We start from the raw sequence: 25458 nt of genomic DNA, 5'->3' as shown, positions 1-25458 counted from the left end.
AGGAAAACAAAACAAACCAAACTGAAATGAACTGAACTGAAGACCGAAACAACAAAAATAACGCAACAAAACATGGTAATGGAAGTGGAAGTGGAAATCGGAGCATAGACATAGATATAGATACAGATACAGTAATTGGGTAGGGCAGCAGAAGTGGAAGGATGAGCGAAAGTAACTTCTGGCTGGCAAGTCAAACATCCAATTAGTAGGAACACTGAATGTACACAGAGTTTAAAAGGAACCAAACGAAACAGAACTTAGGAGAACAATTTGTACTTTAGAACAGATATAGATAATAGGTACAGAAAGTATATAGGTAGTATATATATAGTATAGTATTATAGTATAGAGTAGAGAGTTGGCATGTTATTGCATTATTTTTTTTTTGGATGTAAGCGTGGCGGTCGAGGATACCACTGAGTTTCTCATTTGGAAACTAAAATTTCACCTAAAATCAAGTGTGTACTTTACAAAAGATTTAGAAAACAACCTAACAACCGGATCTTCTAAAATTATGCATTTATACGTGTTATTGGGCTAACATGACGTATGCGCAATATATTACTCATACGTACCGTTGCCGAATTTTAAAACTTCGTCACAAAGAAGTTGCAATACAAAATTTTTTAAATTGATATTTTAAAACGGAACTAGCAAAAAAAAATTATTTGGAATTTAGACAATTTTTTTGCTATAAAAATTATTTGGAATTTAGACAATTTTTTTTGCTAACAGGACGTACATACATATGTATAAGCAATTAATTACTGTGTAACATTTTATTGAAAAAGTAAACTTTACTTTAAAAATTATTTCACACTCAATATATACAAACAATATTAAAAAAACAAAATTTATACCTTTAGCAATATTTATTTTTGTCCAACATGACGTATGCGCTATTTATTACTAATACGTACCGTTGTCAGCTTATTAAAAGTTTCTTTGCAAAACTCGCACTTGATTTTAGGTGAAAATTTTCTGCTCAGTGGGGGGAAATAGTTTGGAAAGTTGGGAATTGCAGGTCTTGGATGTCTCGGTAAGCGGGGACATTAACGGAGGACTTCGTTAAGAGGAATTTTAGTTGCTTATTTTTTCTTTGATATTTTGGCATATATATTTTTTTTTTTTGGCTTGACTTGTGCAAAACACACTGTGGCAACTCAACGGACTTACCATCGTGTAGTGGATCTATCGTGTGTATCATTAGCTGTAACAGGCCGTGGCGGAACTTGGCACCGGTCTGAGTACTACCCGAGGTGCCGCCCCCGCCGCTGCTATTACCTGTGCCTCCGCCGGCGGTGCTCGAGCCGGGCGGGCCCGAGCGCGTCTCGCTGGCTGCACGCGATGTCACCGAGCCGCCCGGCTGGGTGGCCATCGATGTTTCCGAGGAGTTGGCCGCGTTACCCTGCAGGTGAAGGAACGACAAGAACGGTGGGTGGCGTGGGTGGTTCGGTTATATTTGGTTTTTGGATATTTCGGTTGAGTTTTTCGAGTTGTGGAAGTTTTCATATAGAGAGAGAGAGAGCGGTGTAATGTTTTTTTTTTTGTGTTTGTTTTTTTAAGTTATTATATTTTTTTTTTGTTAATGGTAAGCATATTTTGAGAAAAAGGTGAAAAGAAGAAGAAGAAAAGTTTATTATTGCAATTTGTATAAATTTACAGTTGAGTGTATTTTGTAGCTTTTTTTTAATATTTCTCTTTTTGTTTGTTGTATGTTTTTGTAGCTGTTGTTTGTTGTAGTTGTTGTTGTTCTTGTTGGTGGCGGTGGTATAGTTGTTGTTGTTGTTTGTGTGTGTGCCTTAAGGACTAATCGAATCGGTAAGTGCAAGTTAGTTGGGAGCCAATCAATTATCTGAACAGAACTGAGGAAACATTAACCGATAACATTAAACGTAAATGGAAATGGAAATCAAGCAATGTCAGAAATAAAATGAAATTTAATTCGATTACCACAACATCAATCCAATATACACAGACCATACATTATATTCGGACCACTCTGATCTATTGGACTCTATGGACTCAGACTCGGGGAGATAAAGTCTCTGATTGGCAAGACTGGATATATGTAGTATAGATTTTCGGAAGGTTTTCTTTTTATTTTTTTTTTTTTGTGCAACAAAGTAAACATTTCGATCTGTGCAGTTAACATTTTCATTATTTACATTTGAGGATTTTTTTGAGGGTGCTAAGGACCGATCTTGGAAGTATCTTGAGAAGATCTTAAAGACCAGAAGTATTTCATATTTTTGGGGCATGATGAACAAAACTAAAACAATAACTTCGAAGATGAGAAACAAAATACGTTTTGATGAACACTTTTCGTTGTTTTTTTTGGTCGTTGGAAATTTTTTCTGTTTGTCTGTTGCAACAGTTTTTTGTTGGGTATTTATACATACAAGCTAATAATGGCTTTCTTTTTCAGTTGTCTTTTTTTTTAATAAACTTTTACACATATAGTAATTTTTTTTTTAATATATGTATATATATTTTTGTCAAAGCGCAGTGGGAAGTTTTGTTGTTTTTCATTTTGCCTTCACTATAATCAAAAAGAAACAGATAAAACACAAAAACATTTGGAAAAACTTTGTCAGAGAACTGAAACCGAAAAGTACTTTCAATCGATGCGAATTAATTGTTTTGGCACATTGGCGAAGGAAGCGCAGGCAGATGAAGGATTCGGATCTGAATATTCGGACTAAGGGTGTTTTTAACTAAGGGTTTAACTAAGGCAAGCACTAACCATACAAGCTAAAAAGTAAGTGTGAGTACTACGAATGTGGAGGGATGTGGAGTGGGTTTTAGTGACTAATATGGGGACTCTAATGAATGAATGAAAACGAGATGATAATTAGCCTATACATACACTTGAAATATACTATACAAAAAACTGGTGTAAATTGAGTCTGATCGGAGAACGTGTGTCTTTCGTAACTCCCTCCATTCATAAACTGGAACTGAACACGAAACACTGAAGCTGACGCTGAAGAAACTGCCGAAGCCGAAGCTGAAGCTGACACAGAAACTGGATGTTGATCAGGTGTAGGGCAAATCAAGTTCAGAGCTCTTAACAAGTGGCTCGTGCCAGGTGAACTACCCCAGCTCTGGGCTGATTGTAATGCAAATTAATGCCTCGTCATGTTGTTGATCGAACTGGCCAGCCCGTAGCTAATGGTTTGGTTTTTCTAATCACACTCATTCATGCTTCCGACTAGATGATGCAAAACCCCCCATGACACCTGTAAGGTTTAGACTCAAGAGTCTAGAGTCCCCTGGAGAAACCTCGAAAGTTTCCAATCGAATCGAGGCGAAAGAACTCTCTCTCCGGCTCTACCCAACTGGATTAATCATCTCAATCACCTGTCAGCCAGTTCTGATTGATTTTGACACTGTAATTAAGCGAAATTAATTGGGGACTATCAGTATTAGTTGCAGTCGGAGGAGCTCCAAGTATATGAAATCACTGCGAAAGTATTTTATAATTTCGAAAAAGTCATCACCAATCGAAAACAAAGACAGCCAGAGCAATTCACCTTACCAAAGCGCTTAAATCACATAATGAATTATTTAAGTTCAGTGTGAATCATATTGAGTCGGGCTTGTAAAAAAATTCACTCAATATTAAAGACTCAAGCTCGAAATTTCGACCGTCGAGCGTCTACCGTCTAAGAGATGCAAATCTTCAATGCAAATAAACAAGTCAGCTCAAAGGTGAGCTTAAATTGTCACTCAACCTGTTTGCATACAATATTGTAATTCGATTCGGACTCGGAATCGGAAGAAGTGCTTGACAGCCAAGCTGCCAGCTTGCCTGCCCAGGGGGTGACCCCGAAACCAGTTCCAAGAAATGGCGCAAATATTCCTGGGATTCGAGCGTCTCTGACGTAGATTTGTTTACTCCCCTTATATGGCTTAGTAGTACCACCGATTCACGATAATATACTGATAAAAACAACGCTGGAAGACCGAGCTGAGCTGCGAGAGCTACCAGTCGATCGGTTAAGCTCAATCAGCTCGGCGGAATGAGTCGGCGCTTAAATTTATTTTTATACGAGGCTGCAAGGCACGCGATCGTCATTTAGTAGCGAACCTTTACGCGAACCGCATCGAACCGCCAATATCGCGATAGACACCCAAGACACTACCACTATACACAATGTTTCAAAAAAGGATTATCGAGCTCATCACGGTGCTGTTCTACTGGATGATACTCGTCCCCATCATCTACAACTACTGCAAGGAAAGAAAGATCATCGAAATGGATATGAACAAGCTAATCGATTCGATGACCACGCACGCAACCTTCGTCCTGTGCCTAATGATTGGATACGTGATTCTCTACCGGATCGTCATGTTCACCTACATGAAGCTGAAGGTCTGCGACATCGAGATGTGGCACACCCTGAAGAAGACCAAGGAGGACCCGGAGGCCTATCTGTCGGATAAGACACACTACCAGCCCGTCTCCTTGGAGCACATTGATGTGGTCGACTCCGGGAAGAAAAAGAAGTCCAACCCCCTGAACTCTCCCCAGATGATCAGGACCATCAGTGATCCCCTGCTCACCGAAGGCGACCTGGCCCGCATCCACATAAAGCACGAAACGAAGCGACTGGCCAATGCCACCATGCCCAGGATACACCAAGTCAACGTCCATCCCAGTCCGAGTCCCAGCCTAAGGAGTGCCCCAGCCGTGCCCAAAAAGGACAAGAGTGGCGTCATCATGTCCCCCATGATGCCGCCCTGCCAAGTGGTGTGATCATGTTTCCCAAAGTCACTTGGTGATGCTATAGCTCAATCATAAAAGTCCGCGTTAAGTATTAGCTACTGCCCAAAGATCGAATAGCAAATCGAAAAAAGACGAAATTAGTCAAATCATTCCAGAATAAATAGCGAAAATATTTATTAATAATTATAAGACTGCGATTGTTGCATGTGTTCTGTAAGAGACACACGTGTGTAGTTTATAGAAAACAAAAACGAAAAAATACAACATTAAATTAATGAATGTTATTATTATTAATAATGTTACTTATAGTATAAAACGTGTAGCTCTCGTAGCGAAAAGAGTGTAGCTAAATTATATAAATGTATGAAATACAAAACAAATAATAAGATAATGAAAATATAATATTGGTTGTTTGATTTTTAAAAAGATATTCGAAAGAGCCACTCTCTAAAAGTGCCCTGAAAGATATGAAGTATTAAATAAAATGAAACATGTTTTTATAAAACCTTTTTTTATAATTTATAATGTTTTGCTAAAAGAAAATTATGGTTATGTTTATATATTTATAAGGAAACCAATAAATGGATGTTATACAAATTAAAAGATGTCCTTTTTCTTGAACTCTTTTTGAAAAATTTTCAGAACGAGATTAAAAAACAAATAAAAGATTCAACTCAAAACCTGTATCTTAAAAATGTAAAAAATATAGAAATGAATTTAAAAATATAATTTAACCATTTCGAGATAATATTGTTTAATATTAATGTGAAAAATAACACCCCAAAAACACACTTAAATTATTTAAAAATAAAAACTTGCTTAAAATAAACGTTTCTTGTCTTTTTTCTATTCGAAATCATGTATCACTATTTATCAGCTACAGGACGATGGCAGGACCTTAAGAGAACATATTCCTCAAAATCACCCATTTAAACATTCAAGTGAATTAAGTTTTTCAACCCTTTTTCGAGATTAGATGCAATTGTGAGAGTACACTGAGCAAAAAGCAAGGATTACAGACAAAAACAAGTTCTACGCATGCGCAAATGTCTCTTTTTTTCGAATTCCCACACAAAAGTCAAGCCGCAAGTGTGCAAAGATTCTTTTTTTTTGTTGGTTCAATGACATGCAGAGTTACCCTCGGGCTGTGTCAGGATTGTTTCTGACAGTGTATTCTGGGGTACTTGTGTGGGTCTGTGTGGGTGTGTAAGTGGCTGTGAGTGGGCGTGTTTGGTGTAGAAAGACGCATAGCAAATGAAACTTTTGGCTAACAAATCGATTGGAAGCTAAGTATTCAAAATGGAAATCAGAATGTGAACTAGCGAATAAGAGAAATAGTACTTTGATAGCATAAAAAAAAGTATTTTAATAATAATAAGAATGCAAGTTAGTAGAACTTGGAGGTGCGACGCATCCGGGAATAACCAGTTGGCAGGTCTTGAGTCTAAAAATCGAATATCTTTCAGAGTTTAATACTAAGTGCATTCCAGCAAGTTCATTGACGATTCTTTTCGAAAACCGGATTTCGTAATACTCTTTCAATATTGTATTTTAAGTCCTGTGATCTCAGCTTTGTAGGTAAAATTTAAGAGCTATACGAATAATTCAAACCGGTAAGGTCTTAGTACTTCTAACGAGGCACTCCTCTATATGGAAACCGGTTTCCCACCAAGACCCACTGATGGGTCCAGAAATTGGAAATACTTTCCGTAAATAATCCGATTTCGTACCTTAATGGTACGCTAAAGTAAGTCAAGGCCTTGGTATGAAGCTTTTAGCATTTCCTGGACCCGATTTCGTTTTCACAGGTGAAATTTGAGTGGATCTCGAGGAGATATTTTGAATGACTGTTGAAAGGTTTATGTGGTGGCTTTCAATGCCAAAGAGCAGCCAGAGATGATCTTAGTCATGGACATTACATACGATCCGAATGCAACAACAACAACAACAACGGCCCTTAGTCATAATAAAGTTAACACCTGCTAACTGGCTAAAGCCCGGCACACGCCAAATGCTCGCATGAAACTGAGTATTAAATTGATATTTTTAATATCGGGATGAGCAGATGGTTGTGAGGAAACTTTTGAAAATTTTTTGAAATGGCAATGGATCATGGGTGGGATGTGGAGGTGGGTGGTGGTGGTTGGGTGGGTGGGAAAAACATACACAAAACGAAAATCAAAAACGAAATTTCGTTCCTGGCAAAGGATCTTCGTTTTCGTTTTAACATTGATTCTTTTCATTAATTTTTTGCATTTCTTTTTTTTGGCACACAAAAATTTTGGCTTTCAATTTCGCTTTCTCTTTTACGACTTTCTTGATTTACGTTTTTTGTAATTGTTTTTTTTTCTTAGTCTTTTCTTTCTTTAATAAGTTAAATTTACTGATAACTTTTTGCAAGTTTTTAAAATTTTTTAAATTAAGAATTTTTCGAGATAGAGAGAGAGAGATTTTTTGTTGGATTTTTGGATTGATTTGATTGATTGATTTTTGAATCTGAATTTGAATTTGATTTTTGAATTTGTTGCAAAAAAACTTCCCAACTACTTACTGCTGGCATAAGTTGATCTGTACTTCTGACGCGAGTCACCTTGTTTTTGGTAATCATCTTCTTGACGCACTGCTCCACCTCGACGTTCCACTTCATGAAGGTCACATAGGCAATATAGATGGTGAACAGGATGAGCGCCTCCCACCAGAAGATGCGATTGTCCCGGAAAAAGTAGATCAGCACCAGCAAACTGATGCTATAGAAGGAGCAGTCACGGAACAGGGGCCACCAGGTGAGCGATAGCACCGTCTTGGAGAAGAGGGCACACATTCCGATCACAAACAGGATGTTGAAGACGGCGGAGCCAACGATCGTACCAATGCCCACGTCGTCGAACGACACGAAAACGCCAATCACACTGGTGAAGAGCTCGGGGGCACTGCCACCCGCCGCCATAAACGTCGCGCCGGCCACATCGTCCGTGATGCCGAGCTTTTCAATGATTACGTCAAGGGAAGGCACGAAGAATTCATCGCAGACAATGGCCAGCGCCACAAACATATATATCACCCCAATGATGTGCAGGATGACAGCGCCGTTCTCAAGCTGTTCTTTCGTGAATAGATCTTTTGGGAATAGTGGCGTTTTCGTGGTGGTCGAGTTATCGTTGTGCGTGTCTGCAAAGAAAGTGGTTTGTAAATCTATGAAATACTATATTTATAAAGTAAAAGGGTTTTACTTATAAGGCAATGATTCATTTGATATATACTATAGGATCCTTGTAGAATTTTAAACCTTAGACTTTGTGTTAAGTCTACATACTTGACTAACCACCTTTTCAAAGTTCACTTCGTATGAAATCTGATACTCATCCCTTATTATATATTTCGAGCATGACTTTGACGACTACCGGAATATGGGTATTCTCTCGAGAATTTGTGATTTTTCCGTCTGGTATTGTAACCTTTCAATCGCTACCTGTCGCAGTGACTAGCATATCTATATTCTAAGATTCAATCTATAAGCCATCCCCCAATTAGACATCCTCAATTAAGTGGCTCGACCTTTCCCTAGTCGCATTCGGTGCCTTTGTCGGAGCGATTTTCATGGCAATTATTTTGTAAATTATGCAGCAACTATGCAACAATTAACAAATTGCACTTATTCGCTGGCTGAGCTGACTCCGAGTCGTTTACGACGATGATGTTGATGGTAAATGTTTGTAATGTAAATGTTTAACAATCATTGGCACTGTGTGAGCAATCACTGGGGCGCGTGTGTCGGGCAAATAATTAACGCGACAACAACTGCACTGATTCATGTCTAATATTTTGGATTTATTCTCAGAGTGCAGTAGCTGCAGATGCCACAGAAGTCATCTAGGCAGAAGGTAATAGCAGGCTGCTAAAGAATATAGATTTATCATATCGGTCTCAGTCAGAGAATAAGTAAACAGAATAAATCAAGGGCATCAAAGCGAAAGGGAGGCTTGTCATTACACAGAAAAAGACTTTGAACTCTAGACTTAAAAAATCTAGAAAACTTTCTCTATTCAGGTCTTAAAAATTACATAGTTTATTGCAATAAATTTCGAGAAATTTCATTTAAGCCATGAATCATGTTTACCTGTATTACATACCTATTTGAAATCAATATAGATCGGTTTTGGTAACCTAATATACTTTGTAATTTTTTATTGTGTAATAGAAATAGTCTTGGGATTGACTCACTTTGTTTTCGATTCGAGGGGCGACAGGCAGACAGACAGGACAGCGACCAGGGACTGCCAGACAGACGGCAAAGAAATTGTCTCAGAAACCGGTTTTTGCGATTATCGGACTCCCTGACAATTTGCATTCAGTTAACGGTGCCCCTAACCCACTACCTACCTGTACCACACCCACTGGATCCACCCACCCACCTATGTAGTTGTGGGGGCGGTGGGCGGTATGACACGAAGCGTGAGCCACAAATTAATGATTCTTATGAATCACTAGCCAAATGCTTAATGAGTGACGACTGGCAAGACGTTTGAACAGCGTTTTCAGTTGGTGGCACATGGGCTTGGAGTACAAGGGGCTGGCTAACCCCATCTTAACACCCTGCTTATCGAACTGGATCATCGGCACTGGGGCCAGGTAATTGCGAAAGGGGAACAAACATTATGACCTGGTCAATGGGCTGCCAAGTCCAGATGACAGACCATGGAATAATCTTTTAAAAAAAGGTTTAAAAATAAACTGAGCTAAGTTTTGATAAGCCATAGGACTTTTGAACTAAAACCGCATTACAGTGAGTAACTCGCTCTCCTAGAACTGATATCTATTTGCTAATGAATCACAATGTTTTCTGCTCTTATCATAATCATAAAGTTAAGCTCCCCTTCTCTAGTCACTGCTCTAGATAAAAACCCATAAATATGAGAGTTCTTAGGCATCTTCCTGCATTGATTCTTGGCTTCAGTGATTACGCCATTCAGCCCGGAATGTTTAGTACACGAGCCCCTCTAAACACTGTTGGTCATCAAATTGTTATTGTTTCGTTTCGACGAAGGTAACAACATAATGATGAATTAAATATTATTTATTATTTACTGTCTCTGATTATTTATTGCGATTGCGATTGCGGTTGCTATTGCCGATATTGCCCGTGTGGGCGTCTGCCCCACTGGCTGCCAGTCGCTCTGCCACATAAAAGCCACTTGACGGGGTCGGTTCGAGGGGAAACCAGTTCCGAGTGTGTGTTGTGCCATTGAAATGGCACAGCAATTTGACTAAGCGATTGCACTGGTCGTGAGCTCCGAGAGTCTCTGGAGAACATATGTGAGTAATCTAGCGATGGGGGGCTTGAACACGGGCCAATATAATTAGCATTTTGATGCGAATACCTGAGGTGCAGGTTGATTTTGTATGGTATTACTTTCAGTTATAGGAATGGTTATATATGTTATAGGTTTCTTCAGTTAACAGCTTTTAATATAAAAGTAAATGATATTTTTTTCCAAAAAAGATAAAAACTTGCAAGCCGGAAATAAACGAGTTCTTTTCTTAAAGGTCACCCAAAAAAAAAAAGAATCTCTCTATATGGCAGGTTGTCTTTATATTAAAAATACAATTATCAACTTCACGCTACCATCTCGAGACTCCACACTCGCACACACACTTCAGAACTTGGACGTGATATGCGTCATGCGGCTGAGACGCGCTGTTTTGCGGAGCAACCCCAACCCAAATCGAAACCAGAGAACAAAGCCACAAACAGAACGCAAACAACAGTGTCAGTTGGCTCTTTGCAATCAGTTCGCAAGTGGCAACCGATCAGTCCAGATGGCAGCCGCAGTCAGTCAGTGTCTTGGCCAGGAGGAGGTCTTCATCAGCCGGGCCACCATTCAGCTACAGCCGCCACCGATTGTCTACGAGTGGCATACTCTCGTGCTGAACACGCCCACGGCCAGTCCACCACCGGCCTCTCCGGTGGGCGAGTTTTTTAGGAAAGAGGAGCAGAAGCCCAGCTCGGCGGTGGCAGCCACGCCCAAGGGCAATTACTATACGCCCCCGAGGATTTTGGGCACGGAGGCGCAGCGGAAGAATCTGCACCAGACGCTGAGCAACTTTTACGAGGTGGAGCGGTACGCCAGTGCCTGGAATCGCGTGACCAAGTAGAAGGCATCTCCCCAGTATCCCGGGGCCTAATCGATTAACCCATTAAGCGCCCAAAAGCTGCAGGAGAGTGAAATTCCATTCCGTTGCCAAAATTCCAATTCATGTTCCCCCGAAACTGCCGACCCGAAATGGGCGTGGGGGAAATGGAAAAGAAAGAAATACTGGGCCTAGGCCAAACCCCTATATATATACGATAATATATAAACGTAGTGTAAGCATCCCATGAATATTTATGTGCCCTAACCCTCCCTGATAATGCAATAAAAGTATTATTTGACAGATAAAGCGAAATTCTTTGAGATTCTCTCGCCCTCCCAAGGGGTTAAACTTCATTAGGGGCTGATAAGACGGGGTCCAAATGACTTGGGACCCGGCTGGGATTTCGCGGCGATGGAGGCGGCATTGGCTTTCCGTTCTGCTACGTCATCAGTGTGCATAAATCACGTCCGAACAAACGCACGAAAATGACAGGAACCGAAGCCAAAGCCAAGGGTGAGACTCACGCCTGGCCGGAAGTTCATTATGGTGGTTCGCAGCGCGCTCAAAGCGGAAGTGGAAACTACTCGTTAAACACACACACACTCTGACACCAGTATGTGCTCTGGGGGTTCACATTTTTCCATTTTCCAATCTCTGACCAACCAGCCACTGCCACTGCCACTGCAAGTCGCCATGTGCCCTGAAAGCAGCTGCTAATTTATCAGAGAGACAGCGCTCTGTGGCACGAACGCTTCACTCCGCTCCGGAACGCTCCTCACCGCTCCACCACTCCACCGCCGAGTGGCTGAGTTTCAAGGTGGCTGGCGAATCGATTAGCCAGCCAAACAGTCGAAATCAGACCAGCCCAAAACGTGCACTGCACATGCAAGCCAAGTATAATCACACTGACAAAAAGGGGGGAGATCTACTTCTAGGGTCTTATTTTCAAGACCTACATATAAGCCATATTTTTTCTTAAAGCCATACTTTTTTTTTGCCCTGAAACATCAATGGACTTTTCTGTGTCTGTGCAACCAGGGTTGTCAAGTGGCTGTTGAATCAATGCAGGCTGCGAGAAGAGCCTCGTTCGTCCTGGCGCAGTGTGCTCAATAAACAGAGCTGGTGTGGGGGCCGAAATGGGGTACTTAAGGATTGTCATAGAGGCTTTATCACGGCTATGAACAGCTGTCAATGAAGGTTGCCTGACGGCAGCAGTCCTTGCCTTGCCACCTTACAGCGACCATAACTTGGCACAGTTTTCGGGGCCCCACACAGATACACATGAGTGGGCCCCAAATCCCCACCAGCACCCCAGCTCCCAACCTTATTTTAGGCTAATCAAAAGCCGCTCTATCCCCAGGGCAAGCCTGTGTGTTGTGGACCAAGCCCAAAAGTGCGAATATTATAATGCCTGCTCCGGCGCACTACTATGTGCTTGACCCAATTCCGGAAGGAGGGAGCCAGTCGAGCCTTTGGCTTTAATGGCAAATGTTTCTTAAACTAATTTTCGCATTTATGAATTTATGGCAGCCATTACGGCTTAAAAATTGCCAGAATTTGTTTCCAAACTTCCAGCAGAATCTTTCCTGTTTATAGCCTCAAGTAGGTAATTTCAAATTTTAAGCACTTTACGAATATGAGTTGGATGTATAAACAATTTTAATACAATGTTGCGAGTAATGAGAAATTCCGGAAAGTAAAACCTATATGGCTATGAGTCAGCAGAGGTTTTTCTAAGATTTATGGGTTATAATATTATGTGGTTGGGCTATTGATTTTTGTTAGAAAGCCTAGACAAATATTATTCGTCCCAAAATAGAGCCACCTCTACCGAAAATAACTCTACCTCCTTAATCTGATTTATTTGCGACATAATCTAATTATTGGTTTTTGGTTGTTCGATGACTATCTCTCTGCTAATGGGTGTATAATTTGCTACGGAGCTGCTAAAACTACTCATAAACATCATAGGAGATTTCGAATTCAATAAATTTGCATAATTAAAGCAAACAAAAATCGATTTATTATGTTTTCGATTTCGAGAAAGATTCGCTAGCGGACGTGGCCCGCGTGGAGAATGACACTACGGATTGCAGTTAGTAACCGGTTATTGGTGGCTATACGGTGTTAGGGTGTTAAAATCCCCACTGATCGGGGCATGATTCATTCGGATATCGGGAGTACGACTCATTTTCATATCCACCTGTAGCGAAAACCCCTCCAGCAATGGATCGTGATTCATGAGTGATGGTAACGGCGGAAGGGTTTGCGGTAGTCGGTCGGTCCTGGAAATGCCTGGAGACTGACCGCAGCGTCTGAGTCAGCCGATCCCCATCCAGATTTTCTGCTGCAGTTGCAGTTGCATTAAGTTAATGCCAAATCACGGCCAACAGTGCACAGAGGGGCAATTAGTGGCCACAAGAAATGGAAGGACATGGCCAGTGAATGGGGGGCAGTGGGCGGTATGTCAATAATTAAAAAGGCGGCCAAATGTTGTCATTTCAGACCGAGCCCCACACGAAAAGCCAACCAAGAATTGAAAATGTTTGGGGGTGGCAGGAAGGAAAGCGACTTCCTGCCACGCCACCCACCACCCACCACCCACCAGCACCACCCATACCCGCCGGTGGTACAGCGTGTTTTTCGTCGTCTCTCGTGGCTTTTAGCATGCAACTCACACGTCCTTGCCAGGACGTTTTTTTCTTCTTCTTCTTTAGTATTTTTGTATGTGTTTTGTTGGTATTGGTGTATGGCTGTTGTAGTTGCTGTTGTTGTTGTTTTAGTCGCTGTTGTTGGCATTTTGATTTATCGATTTAAACTTGTGTTTAAGGCGCTCGGTGCGTGCTCGGTCGGTTTTCTTTTCTGGCTTTTCCGTCTCGGCCATTTCCCAACTCGTTTTCCGCTGATGTTTTTTTTTTTTTTTCGATTTCGGTTTCTGTCTCTGTTTTTGTTATTCTCAATCATTTTTCAAAATGTTTGCATACACCCACCCACACACACACACATACACTGACTGACTGGCACACCTACTAGCAAGTTTTTGGCCGCCTGCCGTTTAGGTCGAGGTCTTTACTTAACTTTATATTCTCGTTCCTTTCGCTTTTTTTTTCAGGGTCTCCTCAGGAGGGTCCAACCACCCACCAACCCACCCACCCACACGACAAACGCCGACGTCGAGAGCCTGAAACGTCGTTAACAGCCACGTTTGCGTGTGCCTCACACACACACACATGCTATATTTCACCCAGGACTATGCCACTCTTCGTGTGTGTATGTGTGTGTGTGTGTGGATTTTTGTTGTTATTGTAGGAAGAGCGCGCTCGCAATTTGGGTCGATGGTAAAATAGAAAAGCCAAAAGCAAGGAAAATACTCTCACACCCATGCTCCTCTACCGATTCTATATGTGCTCCTATATGTAGGAGTGTGTGTGTGTATATATAATTTCGAACAAAGGTCGTTACATACATATAGAGGTGAAATATATAGACGAGGGTGACCTGTACTACTCAGCTGAGTTATGTGCGCGTTCTGTCTGCATTATTTTCGCTTTTCGCGGTCTGTGTTTGAGTTTTTCATTTCTATACGTTATGTTTTCTTTTTTTTTTTTGGATTTTTCCTGCTGGTTTCATGTTAATTGCTCGTAGCCTGTCGCTTGTTCCAGCAATCTGCGTTAATTTTAAAGCTTGATTTACGAACAACAAGCCCTGGGATGTAGTGCACATGCAGTTCGCGGGACACGTTTTCGCCTTTGAGTAGTTTTTTGTGTCACGGGCTCCGATTGCCACCCATTTCATTTTGTATTTGTTCTGGGTAATGGGTAAACAAGCAGTGCCAGGATTGGTACGGATTTGCCGTGGTGGCTTATCGCGGCTTGACATCATCCGCCCGCCCTGCCCCCCATCTAGTCCCATCCGGATGCGGTTGACATCATCCTCCATCCGCGAATACAAAAGAGTGCAACTCTAGTCGATCACGGCTTGTTTTTTTTTTGGAGGAGGATGAGGAGGAGGGAGGTTTTCTTTGTTTGTCCCAGGCGGACAAACGGACACACGGACAGGCGGACACCCGGACACCCGGACAAGCGGAAGGGCGCACAGGCGGACTCAGTTGAGTCATTAAAATGAGAAATGGCTCCGGGGCCCGTAAGCCCGGGCAAACAGTGTGCAATGTTGGGTTTAATTGTTGGCCAAAATGTGACTGCACCGCTCACGGGAGCAGAAACTCAAACGAATCCGCAACAGAACCAGAATCCGGGCCAAAAGGTAAAGGTTGAAAGGTGCAAAGGGGTAGACAATGGCAGCAGCTTGACTTTCGCTGATGCGGCACAAAAAAGAAAAATATATATACTTGTTTCTGGTGTTCTCGTGCTTGTAGTATATATTTTTCTGCACATATGTCCGAGCTTGCCCTGAAAATACAATATATTTCATCGGGCCAACTGCAGACAGTTGTTCCATTATGTTCATTTGCAGCCGCTTATGCTGCGGCCGTGATAATTTATGTTCGCCACATTACGTACGGATACGCAGCTCGTATATGAGTTTTGCGGGAATTATTGTGGTGGCTTCGCCTCAACGTCGGGCCACTTCAAACGTACGGTTACGTATACGCCATGTAAGCACATAAATATCGCTCGTACGAAATGTGGTTGAAAATAATCCCCTCTGCAGGGAAAGAAATGGCCCTCTGCAGTTGCAATCGGTTGTGTTCATTTTCGTCTTCGATAAGTACCTTTTAATAAGCTATCCATGCTTTCAGCGAAGAATATTACGTATACGCCATGTTAACTATGAGTTATCAATTTGTAACCAATTTTCTTCCTATTGTAGTGATAAGAAGTACCTAAGACACACCTGTCTATACTTTTATACATAAGACATAAGATAGTTTACTAAAAGGCTAATAAATATTTTAAATTCCTTCAGAGATAAGCATGGTTGCCATACTAGGTTACGCACGATAACATATATCGATAAAATCCTTGGGGGAATGTCATCGAGATCATCCCATCGCCTTAAAACAGAACGGGAAAGAGCGTACTCTAAACTATTACTGTTTATATTACGTATACGCCATATAAGCTATGTTGTATACATTTTTAACCTTAATTTCTTTATATTCTAGAAACACCATTATACAACAAGTTAATGCACATTCGAATTTGCTGTTAGCGATGAGCACTTCTGCAATACTAGGTTAAGCACGATTAATCGATAAAAGTGAAAGGATCATCGAGATCTGCCCATCGCCATCAATAGAAAGAGAGGAAACTATGACTATATTACGTATACGCAGAGTTGCCTGCTGGAAACAAACCCCTATTCTTTTGACTATTTAAATTACGTATTCGCCGGGTGGGCTGAGTGAATGAGAAATACCTAGGCATACCCCGCCCACAATATCTGCTTGATTTAGAGCTTTGCAATTTTATTTGCCATCTCCTATCTCACACTCGCTGCCATCTCGTCGATGGCCCAGATTCAATTTGTCTTCGGTGAAAAGTTTTCGAAGAGGCACTGCCCCACCCCGGGACCGGCCCGAATGCTTGAATGGCTCATTTAAATACGAATGCCATTAGTCAGGCTGGCACATGCCAATGAAAAATTCCACATGTGCCCCGAAGATGAGGGTGGGGGAAGATGCCGAAAGGATGTGGAAATACTCACCATTGATACCACGTTGATTGGCCGCATTATCCTCATCGGAGCCGGCGCCGGCATTGCCGAGCTGCTCCTGGTCCTGGTCCTCCTCCAGGCCGAACATCTGCTCCCCGGACTGGTAGGGATAGAGTAGTTCGGCCTCGTCCAGCGCCTCGTTGGATGCCTGGGGCAGCACATCGTTCTGGTTTTGGTTTTGGTTTGGGTTGTTGTTGTTGTTGCTGCTGCTGCTGCCGCCGAAGTGCTGCTTGGCCGACTTGGGCTTGGCCGCGTCGCCCAATCCTAATCCCTGGGTGGCCAGGCAGACGAGCAGGAGGCTGTAGATCGGCAGGCGAAGGCAGCGAAGGTGGCAGCGACTGCGGGTCGGGGAGCCAGATAGCTCCCCTGAGGCACCACGAGATGTTGCAGATGCTGCTGCTGCTGCTCTGCTTCTTGTCTTTGCTTTCGTTATTGTTGTTGCTGATATCGTTTTTAATGTTAATAATACTAAGCGCTTGAAAATATTTACACACTCGTCCAGTAACGTAGCTTGGTGTTGCTCGGGTAGCTCCTCTAAGGCAAGTGGGGCGTGGCCTCGTAGACGGCCCCTTCGACGGCGACTGTTGAAGTCTATCGTTGTGCTGCTACTGTTGCTGCTGCAGCAGCTGCTGCTGCATGTGGTGTTGCAGCTTACGGGCAGCATGTTGCTCTGACACCAAAAATTGCTGCTCTTGCGGTATATGGCTGTTGCAGTTGCAGTTTCCGTTTCTGTTTCTAAGGCTCCATGATCTTTAGCTGTGATCCTTTGATCCTGCGATCCTGAATCTCCCGCTGCCGTCGCTGCCCTTGCTGGTTGCTGCCGCTGCTGGTGCTGTTTGTTGCATGTTGTTGGCTGCAACATTGGACCCGTTGGAATGTTGTTGTGGTTGATTTGGTTTAGATTTTGGTTTTAGTTTTGGTTTGGTGTTGTTTTGTTTCACTTGCAAAACCGCTTGTTGTCGTTGTACGCTTTTGATTAAGACTGAGTTTGGTTAAGAGTGTCTTCTTTTTTTTTTTTTTTGTTAATTTTTGGTTGCTCTCTTGCCAGATCTTAGTGATCCGCTTATATCACACGAACATCATATATATATATACACACTATACATAAATAACAATTAACGCGGAACGGAGCGCCGCGAAAATAGAGACGGAGCGAAGCGGAAAAAATCGGGAAATCGGGGCGCGAATTCAGGATAATAGCGATAGCGTTGGCGATGCTGCTGCTGCTGCCGTTTCCTTAGAATCTCCCCCTGCTGCTGCTACTTCCGCTTCTGGCGTGGACATCAGAAGCCGCATCACTTCCATTTTATATCCTTAGGGTTTTTCTTACACCCACCAAGATTTGTTTATTTTTTTTTCTTAAATATTTTCACGCCTTCTGGCTCAATTTCACGGTTCGTCCTGGCGCTTTAGACTTCTGCTACTGCTGCGCTGGCTCCTAGTGGGAATGGTGCTATGCCTGGCCATTTGTCTGACGTTTTTCCGCCGTCGATTTCTCCGTTCCGTTCCGGTGTTTCGCGGTGTGAGGGCTCGAGTGTGGAAAAGTTTCCCTGAGTGGCCAGCTTTAAAGGGAGCAGATTCTGCAGCTGGACTACGGCACGCTGCGCACTCCGCTGGGCATGTGAGCGCTAGCCAGCCCGACCAGGTTCTGAGCTGGAAGGCCGAAAACGAAACCGCCGTCGAATCGAAAACCGAATTTTCCGAATTTCCGAATTTTCGGATTCTCGAATTCCGAGCAGGATGCGAGCCTGGAAGCTCGCTTGCTCCTTTGGGGCTCTCTCTCGGTTAGGCTCCAAGAACTGCTTGAAGAGAGTGGAAGAGAGATCCGAACTGCTGCGCCTGCGTTGCTTTTGTTTACATTTTCGAAGGCTCCAGTCGACGGCTGTAAAGGCTCAAAGGATAACGATAGCTGTGGAGAAAATAAATAATAAAGAAATATTTTAAATATCAAAAAATATATATGGCTTGGTTGACTCTTCAGTGAGTTTTAAAAACGAAAATACCGAGTGGAATGCGGTTTTGGGTTTACTAAGTTATTTATCATGCAAGATGTTTGAGTAAAAAATTATTTTAAGATTTTATATATATTTTTATGACTTTTTGAGAAATATATTTCTTGAGTTATTCTACAATTTAAGCTAAAGATTATTTTAATCTAAGCATTTGGTTCACTCTCTTTAAAAAGCCTTTCTCTAGCCTTTCTCTTTGCTTATTTCCAGGCCGCCTCGCGCTTTCTCTTTCTCCCAGGCTCCCACTCTTGCACCGTTCTCTGGATGCCGCTTATCTGCTAGGCCTTATCGCTTTGCTTTTGCTTTCGTTTGCTGCTGTGTTTGTTGTTTTAGCTTACGCTTACAATTTTTACTTTCATTTAGGTTTAGTAGGTGACTCTGCTTTGGCCCGCCCCCTTTTGCTCCACCTCCGGTTTCTTGTGGCACCCCCTAACCACCATCCACCATCCCACCCACTGTGTCACTGGCGTTTTTTACGGTCTCTGGCTGAATGTGCGGTTATGTTCATTGTTATGCTTTGAGTAGCTCCCGCTGCTTCTAGTCCTAGGCCTTCTTTGCTTTCTGCTAATCTTGCCCCGCCCCCCAGCCGCTTTCTCTTCGCCCATCCTTGTATCCGCTCTTCCCTTCAATGTCCTTTTGTCCGTTTTTTTTTTGCCGTTATTTTTAGCCGTAGGCCAGAGTTTAGCCAAGAATTCAACCGTGTGGCTTTGTTATTAATTATGTTTTTTTTTAGCAAATTGCGTAACATTTTTACGCTTTCTTTGCTTTACATAATTGCCTCATTAATTTGAAGAATGTCGAGAAAAGACGGATACTTGATATTATTCCAATAGTTTTATGGTCAGGGACTAGGGAAAGGTTTGAATTTTTTAAATGAAATTTTACAATTTTTTCAAGATTTTTTGAAGTTTTCCTTATAGACCCCCGCTTTTATATAATTTCGGCCTGCTCTGGCGAATTGTATCCTTTAGAAAACTGACTTAGTCGCTCCATAATCTGATCTGAAAATAAACGGAGCTAGTGTCCAGTCTAATTGTTATATCATTTTGCTGGGGGTTAGCTTTAAAAGGGGCGGGGCCACTTTAAGAACGGGGTCGGACTCGTGACTGCCGAAAGTCTGACTGTTAAATGTTCGTCTTGACTTGGTCAGTCGACTGCCAAAAAAAAACACAAAAAATGGAAAAAGGCAGCTAGAAAGAAACTCTGCACACGCATACACCGAAACAGCGGCAAGGCGAAAGCAACGTTTTGACCTCTTTATGAAAAAGGCCTCAAGCACGAGAAGGCTCACACTAACACACACACTGACAGAGGGGCTGCCATTAATGTTTCTGCACTCACACAGACGACCGAAAAACGCTTCACCCGCTGCCACCCCCCATTTTGGCCCCAGGCCCCTGTCCCCTGGCCGTGTGGCTGTGGCTTTTTATTGCTTGATTATATAAAAATTGGCTTTGAATAGCATTTTTGGTTTTTTTTTATTGTGTAAAGCACCAAGACCAGGGAATCCTTTTCCCTTTACAAGGCTCCTCAATTATGCTAGGATTTTTTTCGTACGGTTGCCGTTGGGATTGAATCGGTTTGAGTTTTTCCTTTGATTTCAAACTGCAATAAATTTTCCAACACCTCGCGCGTACACACACACATGCCTACACAAACACACACACACACAGACACTAAGAGCTAGCGCGCACACGTTTAAAGGTTTCTGCACACACATACAGAGAGCAGGAGGCTCCGTGGACGCACCGTCCGCTCGTTGGTCCTGCGAGGATGTTGTCAGCGCAGCGCCCGAAAACGTTTTGGGGCCCTGTCAGGCGGCCACGAATCCGGAGGCCATGCACGAGTCCGTGGAATGCCGACGGGAGCCGACCACGGCCGACAGGAGTCCGACTTCCAGTAGGAGGGCTTTGGGCTTGACACTTGGGCTGCGGTTTGAGGTTGGTTCGGCTGGCGGGTAGGGAGAGGGGAGATGGCCAGGATCGAGTACGGTTACGGGTATTGGTTTCAGTATCAGCTCATGGCTTCCATCTCTACTAATAATTAATTAATTTACGATGACTTCCGCTGGCACATATTTGCATTAACGGAACAACGGCCAAGCACATCCTCTTCTCTCCGGATTCCAGTTTATAGCATACTTTTCAGCTGCGAGAGATTGGAAGATGAGAGTGTGTGTGAGAGAGTGGGTGAGCGCGCAGCTGTTCGGCTCTCCAGGTGGTCCCACCCTCTTTCTCTACCCCCACTCTCGCTCGCTCGCTCCCTCCCACTCAAACAAACATCCAGGCAAAGCAAGAAATAAACGTTTGTGCATGCGTTCCTACAAACACAGATACACACGCCGAATAACCCGCACAACCATACACACACACACACTGGCACACTCCACGCACAATTGTATTTTGATTATGCCCGGTTTGGTACGCCGCATACCTCGGATACTTCTACGCACAACAATGCCAAATCCTCACCCCGAAATCTCCCAAGCCCGCCATTTGGCCGGAACCTCTGCCGGAGAGGGAACCCCCGCGCCCTTGGTCCTTGGCCCCTACACCCTACCCGGCACGTAACCTAATCCAACCCATCCCCACGACCCACTGATAGCCGCCAAGTTTGCCGTCACATCAAATATTTATGGCGACAAGAGAGCGAAACAAGTTGGAACGGAATACTAGTCGAAAATTCGGAATTTTAAATTTTAACACGCGGATTTCAAGTTTGGAAAACTTATTAAAGTCAAAGTCCTTGAAGTCATTGATTTTGACTTGCAATGTCATATGACTCTTTTTGTGGTTTTCCAAACGTATAAATATTTTTCACCCACAGCAAAGCCAATCTGGAATTTAATCAGCTTTGAAAATTTAATTATAGACACTTATGCAAGTACCGGAATTAATTAGATATTCGTTTCGGTTTTCACTATAAAAGCTCTTGGAAAGTGGTCCATTTAATTGATTTACAAAATGAATTTAAAGCTGTGTATTACTCTATATTTAATCTACAACTTTGGGGCCAGCTGGTCCTTTAGGTCGCCACGGCAAAAGTAGTGAAAATTAATAATATTTGCTAAATAAATGGACAATATTAATTGAAATAAGTTTAATGATTGTTTTTTTTTTCGAGACTCTGCCTCATAACCTACTGGGTCACCTAGCGTACGACTCTAATCGCAGATAGATCCAAGCTAATAGTGAGTAATACTGATTAGAGTTAGTGATGATTAGAATGATAACGTGGACGAATTGTTGTGCTCACATGAGACATATAGAATAGATAGGTTATACATTTTTAAAAGGGGAAAACAAGATAATGTTATAAATATAGTTCAAAGATAGATTAAGTTCCCAGTAGGTAAATTATAATGTAAGCCTTTTACTAAGTGCTGACTGTGTACAGCACCAATATGAGATAACGTGGGAAAATTACCATTATTAAGATTACGTAGCTTTAAAATTTGATAATGACTCAAAAGACTACAGAATATGCTCCGTAGACCATCTGGCATTCAAACCTTTTATAGCAATCACGTGAAATTTATAATAGTAACACCACTTGGGAAATATTGATAGTACTGGTCAAAGAAAAAAAATAATTCAGATAAGACCATGAATGTACTATGATTATCTGTTTAAACAGTAGGAATGAATTTCGCCACAGCTGGTAGTATTTCGTAAGACATTTTCGCCTGGTAAAACCACAGTTTAATAAGTACTATCACCATCTTATCAAATCTAATCAATTAGCCGTCTAGTAGGCCTCAGACGAGCCCCCAGTGTTTATGGCTAAGAACTGACCTGCCGGACTCTTGGCCAATGTTGAACCTACCATGGACTCAGTTCCAAAGTACACAAGCACCCATAGATGGCCAAAATCAACAAAGCTTATAATAAAGGGCCAAACAGGTTTCTTTGCCGAAAGCCAAAAAACGTCTTGAGCTTGAGGTGTTGAAAATCAAATAAGTAGCTTGATTTTATGGTCTGATCCAAAACCTAACAATATTACGCTCCCAATGGATCTGCTCTTCGATGAGCGAAAAAAGCTCTCCAACACGCTGCTCTCCCAAGTCACATTGCAATGGGTAAAGTTTATACTCAATCATGCCATTCAATCGTGGGGGGTCATAGTCTATAGTTCGTCTGACTTAAGTTCAAATCAGTAATATTATGGCAATCTTCGAAATAATAAAGTGAAATCTTTAAATGGTTGATTGAAATATTTTATTTTTCTGGTATATGTTTTAATCATTACACCCTCTCCTTGAGTCGCAAATGTAATCCATTATCGGACTTTAATGTCAACACTGCCGAGAGAATGGGATCGTACTTGTGGCGGCCGCCCTCGCGTTTTAACTTTTCTCCAGGTGAAAGTCCAAGATAGGTGTTAAGTTGACCATCATTTGAGTAGAGGCCGTCCACAGCAGGGAGAACCTCAAAGGATCGAATTATTTTGGAGATCACAGTCTTCAGTTCCAAAAGGGCAAACTTCTGACCAATACAGTTTCGTGGTCCGGCACTGAAGGGGACATACTCAAAAGGACCGGGCTTCTCTTCCAAAAATCTTTCTGGCCGAAAATTGTGAGGATCTTTGAATATGCGATCGTTATAGCCCATAAGCACAATAGGAATATTAATGGTAGTGCCCTTGGGTATAATAGTTCCATCTAAAAAAAATGGTTGTTATAAAACAATTTATTTATAAAATATTTCTTTGTAAGCTTACTGATGGTGTAGTCCTTATCAGTAAAGCGGCCAATAAAGGGAACACTAGGATACACCCGTTGGGCCTCCTTGAGAAACAGATCCAAGTACTTCATCTGGGCAATCTCCTGGAAACTGGCATCTTTGTTCATATCGTTGCCCATTACTTCCTTCTGCTCCTGGTATAACTTTTGCTAAAAATTAAGTTCATAAATAAATGATTGTAAAAATAATTGTAAACTAGAAACTACCTGAATATCGGGATGTCTAGAGAGCAGATACACTCCGAAAGATACTCCCGAGGTGGTGGTGTCATGTCCTTCAAACATAAAAGTCGAGACCTCCTCATAAATCTCCGTCTTAGTTAAGGGACGACCATCCACCGTCGATGATAGAAGTGCGTCCAGGAAGGCCAACTTCTTCTTGGGCATTGAAGGATCTTCTTCGGCCTTCTTGGAAATTCCATTTTCGAGAGCTGTCACCCGCTTCTCAATGATGTCATAGGTAAAGTCCTGCAAAGTCTTTAAAGTGCGCTGGAAGTGAGCAAACTCGGGTAGCCAACTGTAGATCTTGTGAGAACGCTTGAAGGGATGGAAAGCTCTCATGTTTAAGATATAGCACATTCTAAAAATAATAAATAAAATAAATTATAATATTAAAAACCAATAAACAATCTTCTTACTGTCTAAATGCCTGGACAATACTAGAATCATTCTCTTCCATGGCATTAATGCGAACACCCATTGCTGTATCGCAGATCACATCCAGGGTGAGATAATTGGCATATTCCTGAAAGTCAAGGATACTGTCCCCTGCCGCTGCTTCCCTCAGATGTGTAATGAACTTGGTAGAGTTCTCATTCATGACTTGGTGGAAGTCCTGCAGGATATTGAAGTGGAACGAGGGAGTGATCATTTTGCGGTGCTTATGCCACTTGCTACCATAGCTCGTAAGGAGACCAGATCCCAGCCAAGGACGAAGCAGGTTGTAAATGGTGGACTTTTGGATCAACTCTTGACTATTCAGAATATACTATAAAAAGAATAAATAATTAAATTCTTGTTAAATATTAATTTATTGGTTTACTTACCTCCAGATACTTGGGATCAGTCACTAGGAGATGAGGATTATACCCAATCCAGAAGAGGAAATTATCTTTGTTGTAATCATACCACCAGTCGAAAAACGTGGCAAGAATTTCTGAAAAGAAGAAAACCCCATTTGAGGCTCCTGAATTTCCTTTCTGAGAGGATGTGAGGACTAACCCGCTGGCGTCTTTCCAATACGGTTGGCATTTCCCAGGACAGGCACTGGCGTAGGTCCTGGGAACTTCTTAAGCTTGCGACGGTGCTGCGAGGTCTTAAGTTCAAAGTACACGAAGACGAGCAGCGGTAATGCCAATACAGCTAACACAAAGAACCACATTTTTTGGGGCGTTTAGTACAAATAAAACCAGTTGGCACTTTAACGAAAAATTAAACAGCCGCCTTCGGATGAAGCAGATGAAATAAACGAATGGACACTCGCTTTTATAGGCGATCGGTATCAAAAAAGCTTACTCTCCAATAGTCCAAGTCCAAGTCACCGATTAGACAAGCGAACTTATTTTTCTCTTACATTAAACGGAAACCGCCTGCTGGATGACATGTCTATATTTTCATTCAAGGTCTAAGCTTTATGGTTTTTACAAAAGATAACTATTAATTAGAATCATTTTTGTGTTTAAATTAATGAATTTACTTAATATATTTCAAATAATCGAGAAATGTGGTGGCTACTGCTCACCAAATATTGCGGAAAGCTTTTAAAAATTTTTTAACTAAATTGAAATTGTTTCAGAATCATTTTAAAAATGTTCAAAAGACTATGTAAAATGTTTCTGGAACAGATCAAAAAATTATATTAGACAGAAACATTACGGAAACAGTTTTTAAATATATTACTATCTGGTATATTTAAACAAAAATTAATAAAATGGGGTATCACTAGTTCGATTTCGCTTTTTTGAAAATCAATTTTGTTCTTTACTTCAGCACTTCTTTTCATTCTGTCATAATGGACTTTGAACTATGAATATGTATGTTTATTTACCAGACGAACGCCAGACAGCTTTATATCAGTGAGGGGCTCGCCCTATATTACCAGACGGCAGACGAGCCTCTAAAAATACTGATTAGATGTTTCAAAAATAATAAACATAATATATATAGTA

The 25458-nt window shown here is 41.9% G+C and overlaps 4 protein-coding genes across 14 annotated transcripts in view; 2 read left to right on the top strand and 2 right to left on the bottom strand.

Annotated features, from left to right (window-relative positions):
- Nckx30C (solute carrier family 24 member Nckx30C) overlaps nucleotides 1-21333 on the bottom strand; it is a 35162-nt gene extending 13829 nt beyond the window's left edge. For 2 of the 11 annotated variants that reach the window (XM_070277222.1, XM_017249977.3), the window contains exons 1-3: nucleotides 16532-19443; nucleotides 7284-7900; nucleotides 1177-1408 (exon numbers count right to left, since the gene is read on the bottom strand). In XM_070277222.1, the coding sequence (XP_070133323.1) occupies nucleotides 1177-1408; nucleotides 7284-7900; nucleotides 16532-17402 (1720 nt within the window). In that variant the 5' untranslated portion in view covers nucleotides 17403-19443. Of the gene's footprint in view, nucleotides 1-1176; nucleotides 1409-7283; nucleotides 7901-16531; nucleotides 19466-20267 lie in introns of those variants that run through there. The other 9 variants (XM_017249975.3, XM_017249972.3, XM_017249973.3 and 6 more) reach the window with 9 other exon arrangements.
- On the top strand, nucleotides 3999-5134 carry LOC108131212 (uncharacterized). The gene has a single exon (XM_017249982.3). The coding sequence runs from the start codon at nucleotides 4160-4162 to the stop codon at nucleotides 4760-4762; it is 603 nt and encodes a 200-aa protein (XP_017105471.1). The 5' UTR covers nucleotides 3999-4159; the 3' UTR covers nucleotides 4763-5134.
- LOC108131213 (uncharacterized) lies at nucleotides 10483-11170 on the top strand. The gene has a single exon (XM_070277636.1). The coding sequence runs from the start codon at nucleotides 10550-10552 to the stop codon at nucleotides 10883-10885; it is 336 nt and encodes a 111-aa protein (XP_070133737.1). The 5' UTR covers nucleotides 10483-10549; the 3' UTR covers nucleotides 10886-11170.
- Nucleotides 21334-22743: 1410 nt separating the features above from the next.
- Nucleotides 22744-24671, bottom strand: Cyp4e3 (Cytochrome P450 4e3). The gene is made up of 6 exons (XM_017249820.3): nucleotides 24512-24671; nucleotides 24337-24446; nucleotides 23929-24278; nucleotides 23498-23870; nucleotides 23269-23440; nucleotides 22744-23209 (listed from the first exon to the last, which is right to left on the bottom strand). The coding sequence occupies exons 1-6, from the start codon at nucleotides 24669-24671 to the stop codon at nucleotides 22794-22796; spliced, it is 1581 nt and encodes a 526-aa protein (XP_017105309.2). The 3' UTR covers nucleotides 22744-22793.
- Nucleotides 24672-25458: the final 787 nt, after the last annotated feature.

The sequence above is a fragment of the Drosophila bipectinata genome, chromosome 2L, assembly GCF_030179905.1.
Source record: "Drosophila bipectinata strain 14024-0381.07 chromosome 2L, DbipHiC1v2, whole genome shotgun sequence".
NCBI classification, from domain to species: domain Eukaryota; kingdom Metazoa; phylum Arthropoda; class Insecta; order Diptera; family Drosophilidae; genus Drosophila; species Drosophila bipectinata.
This window is presented reverse-complemented; position numbering and strand designations above follow the sequence as displayed.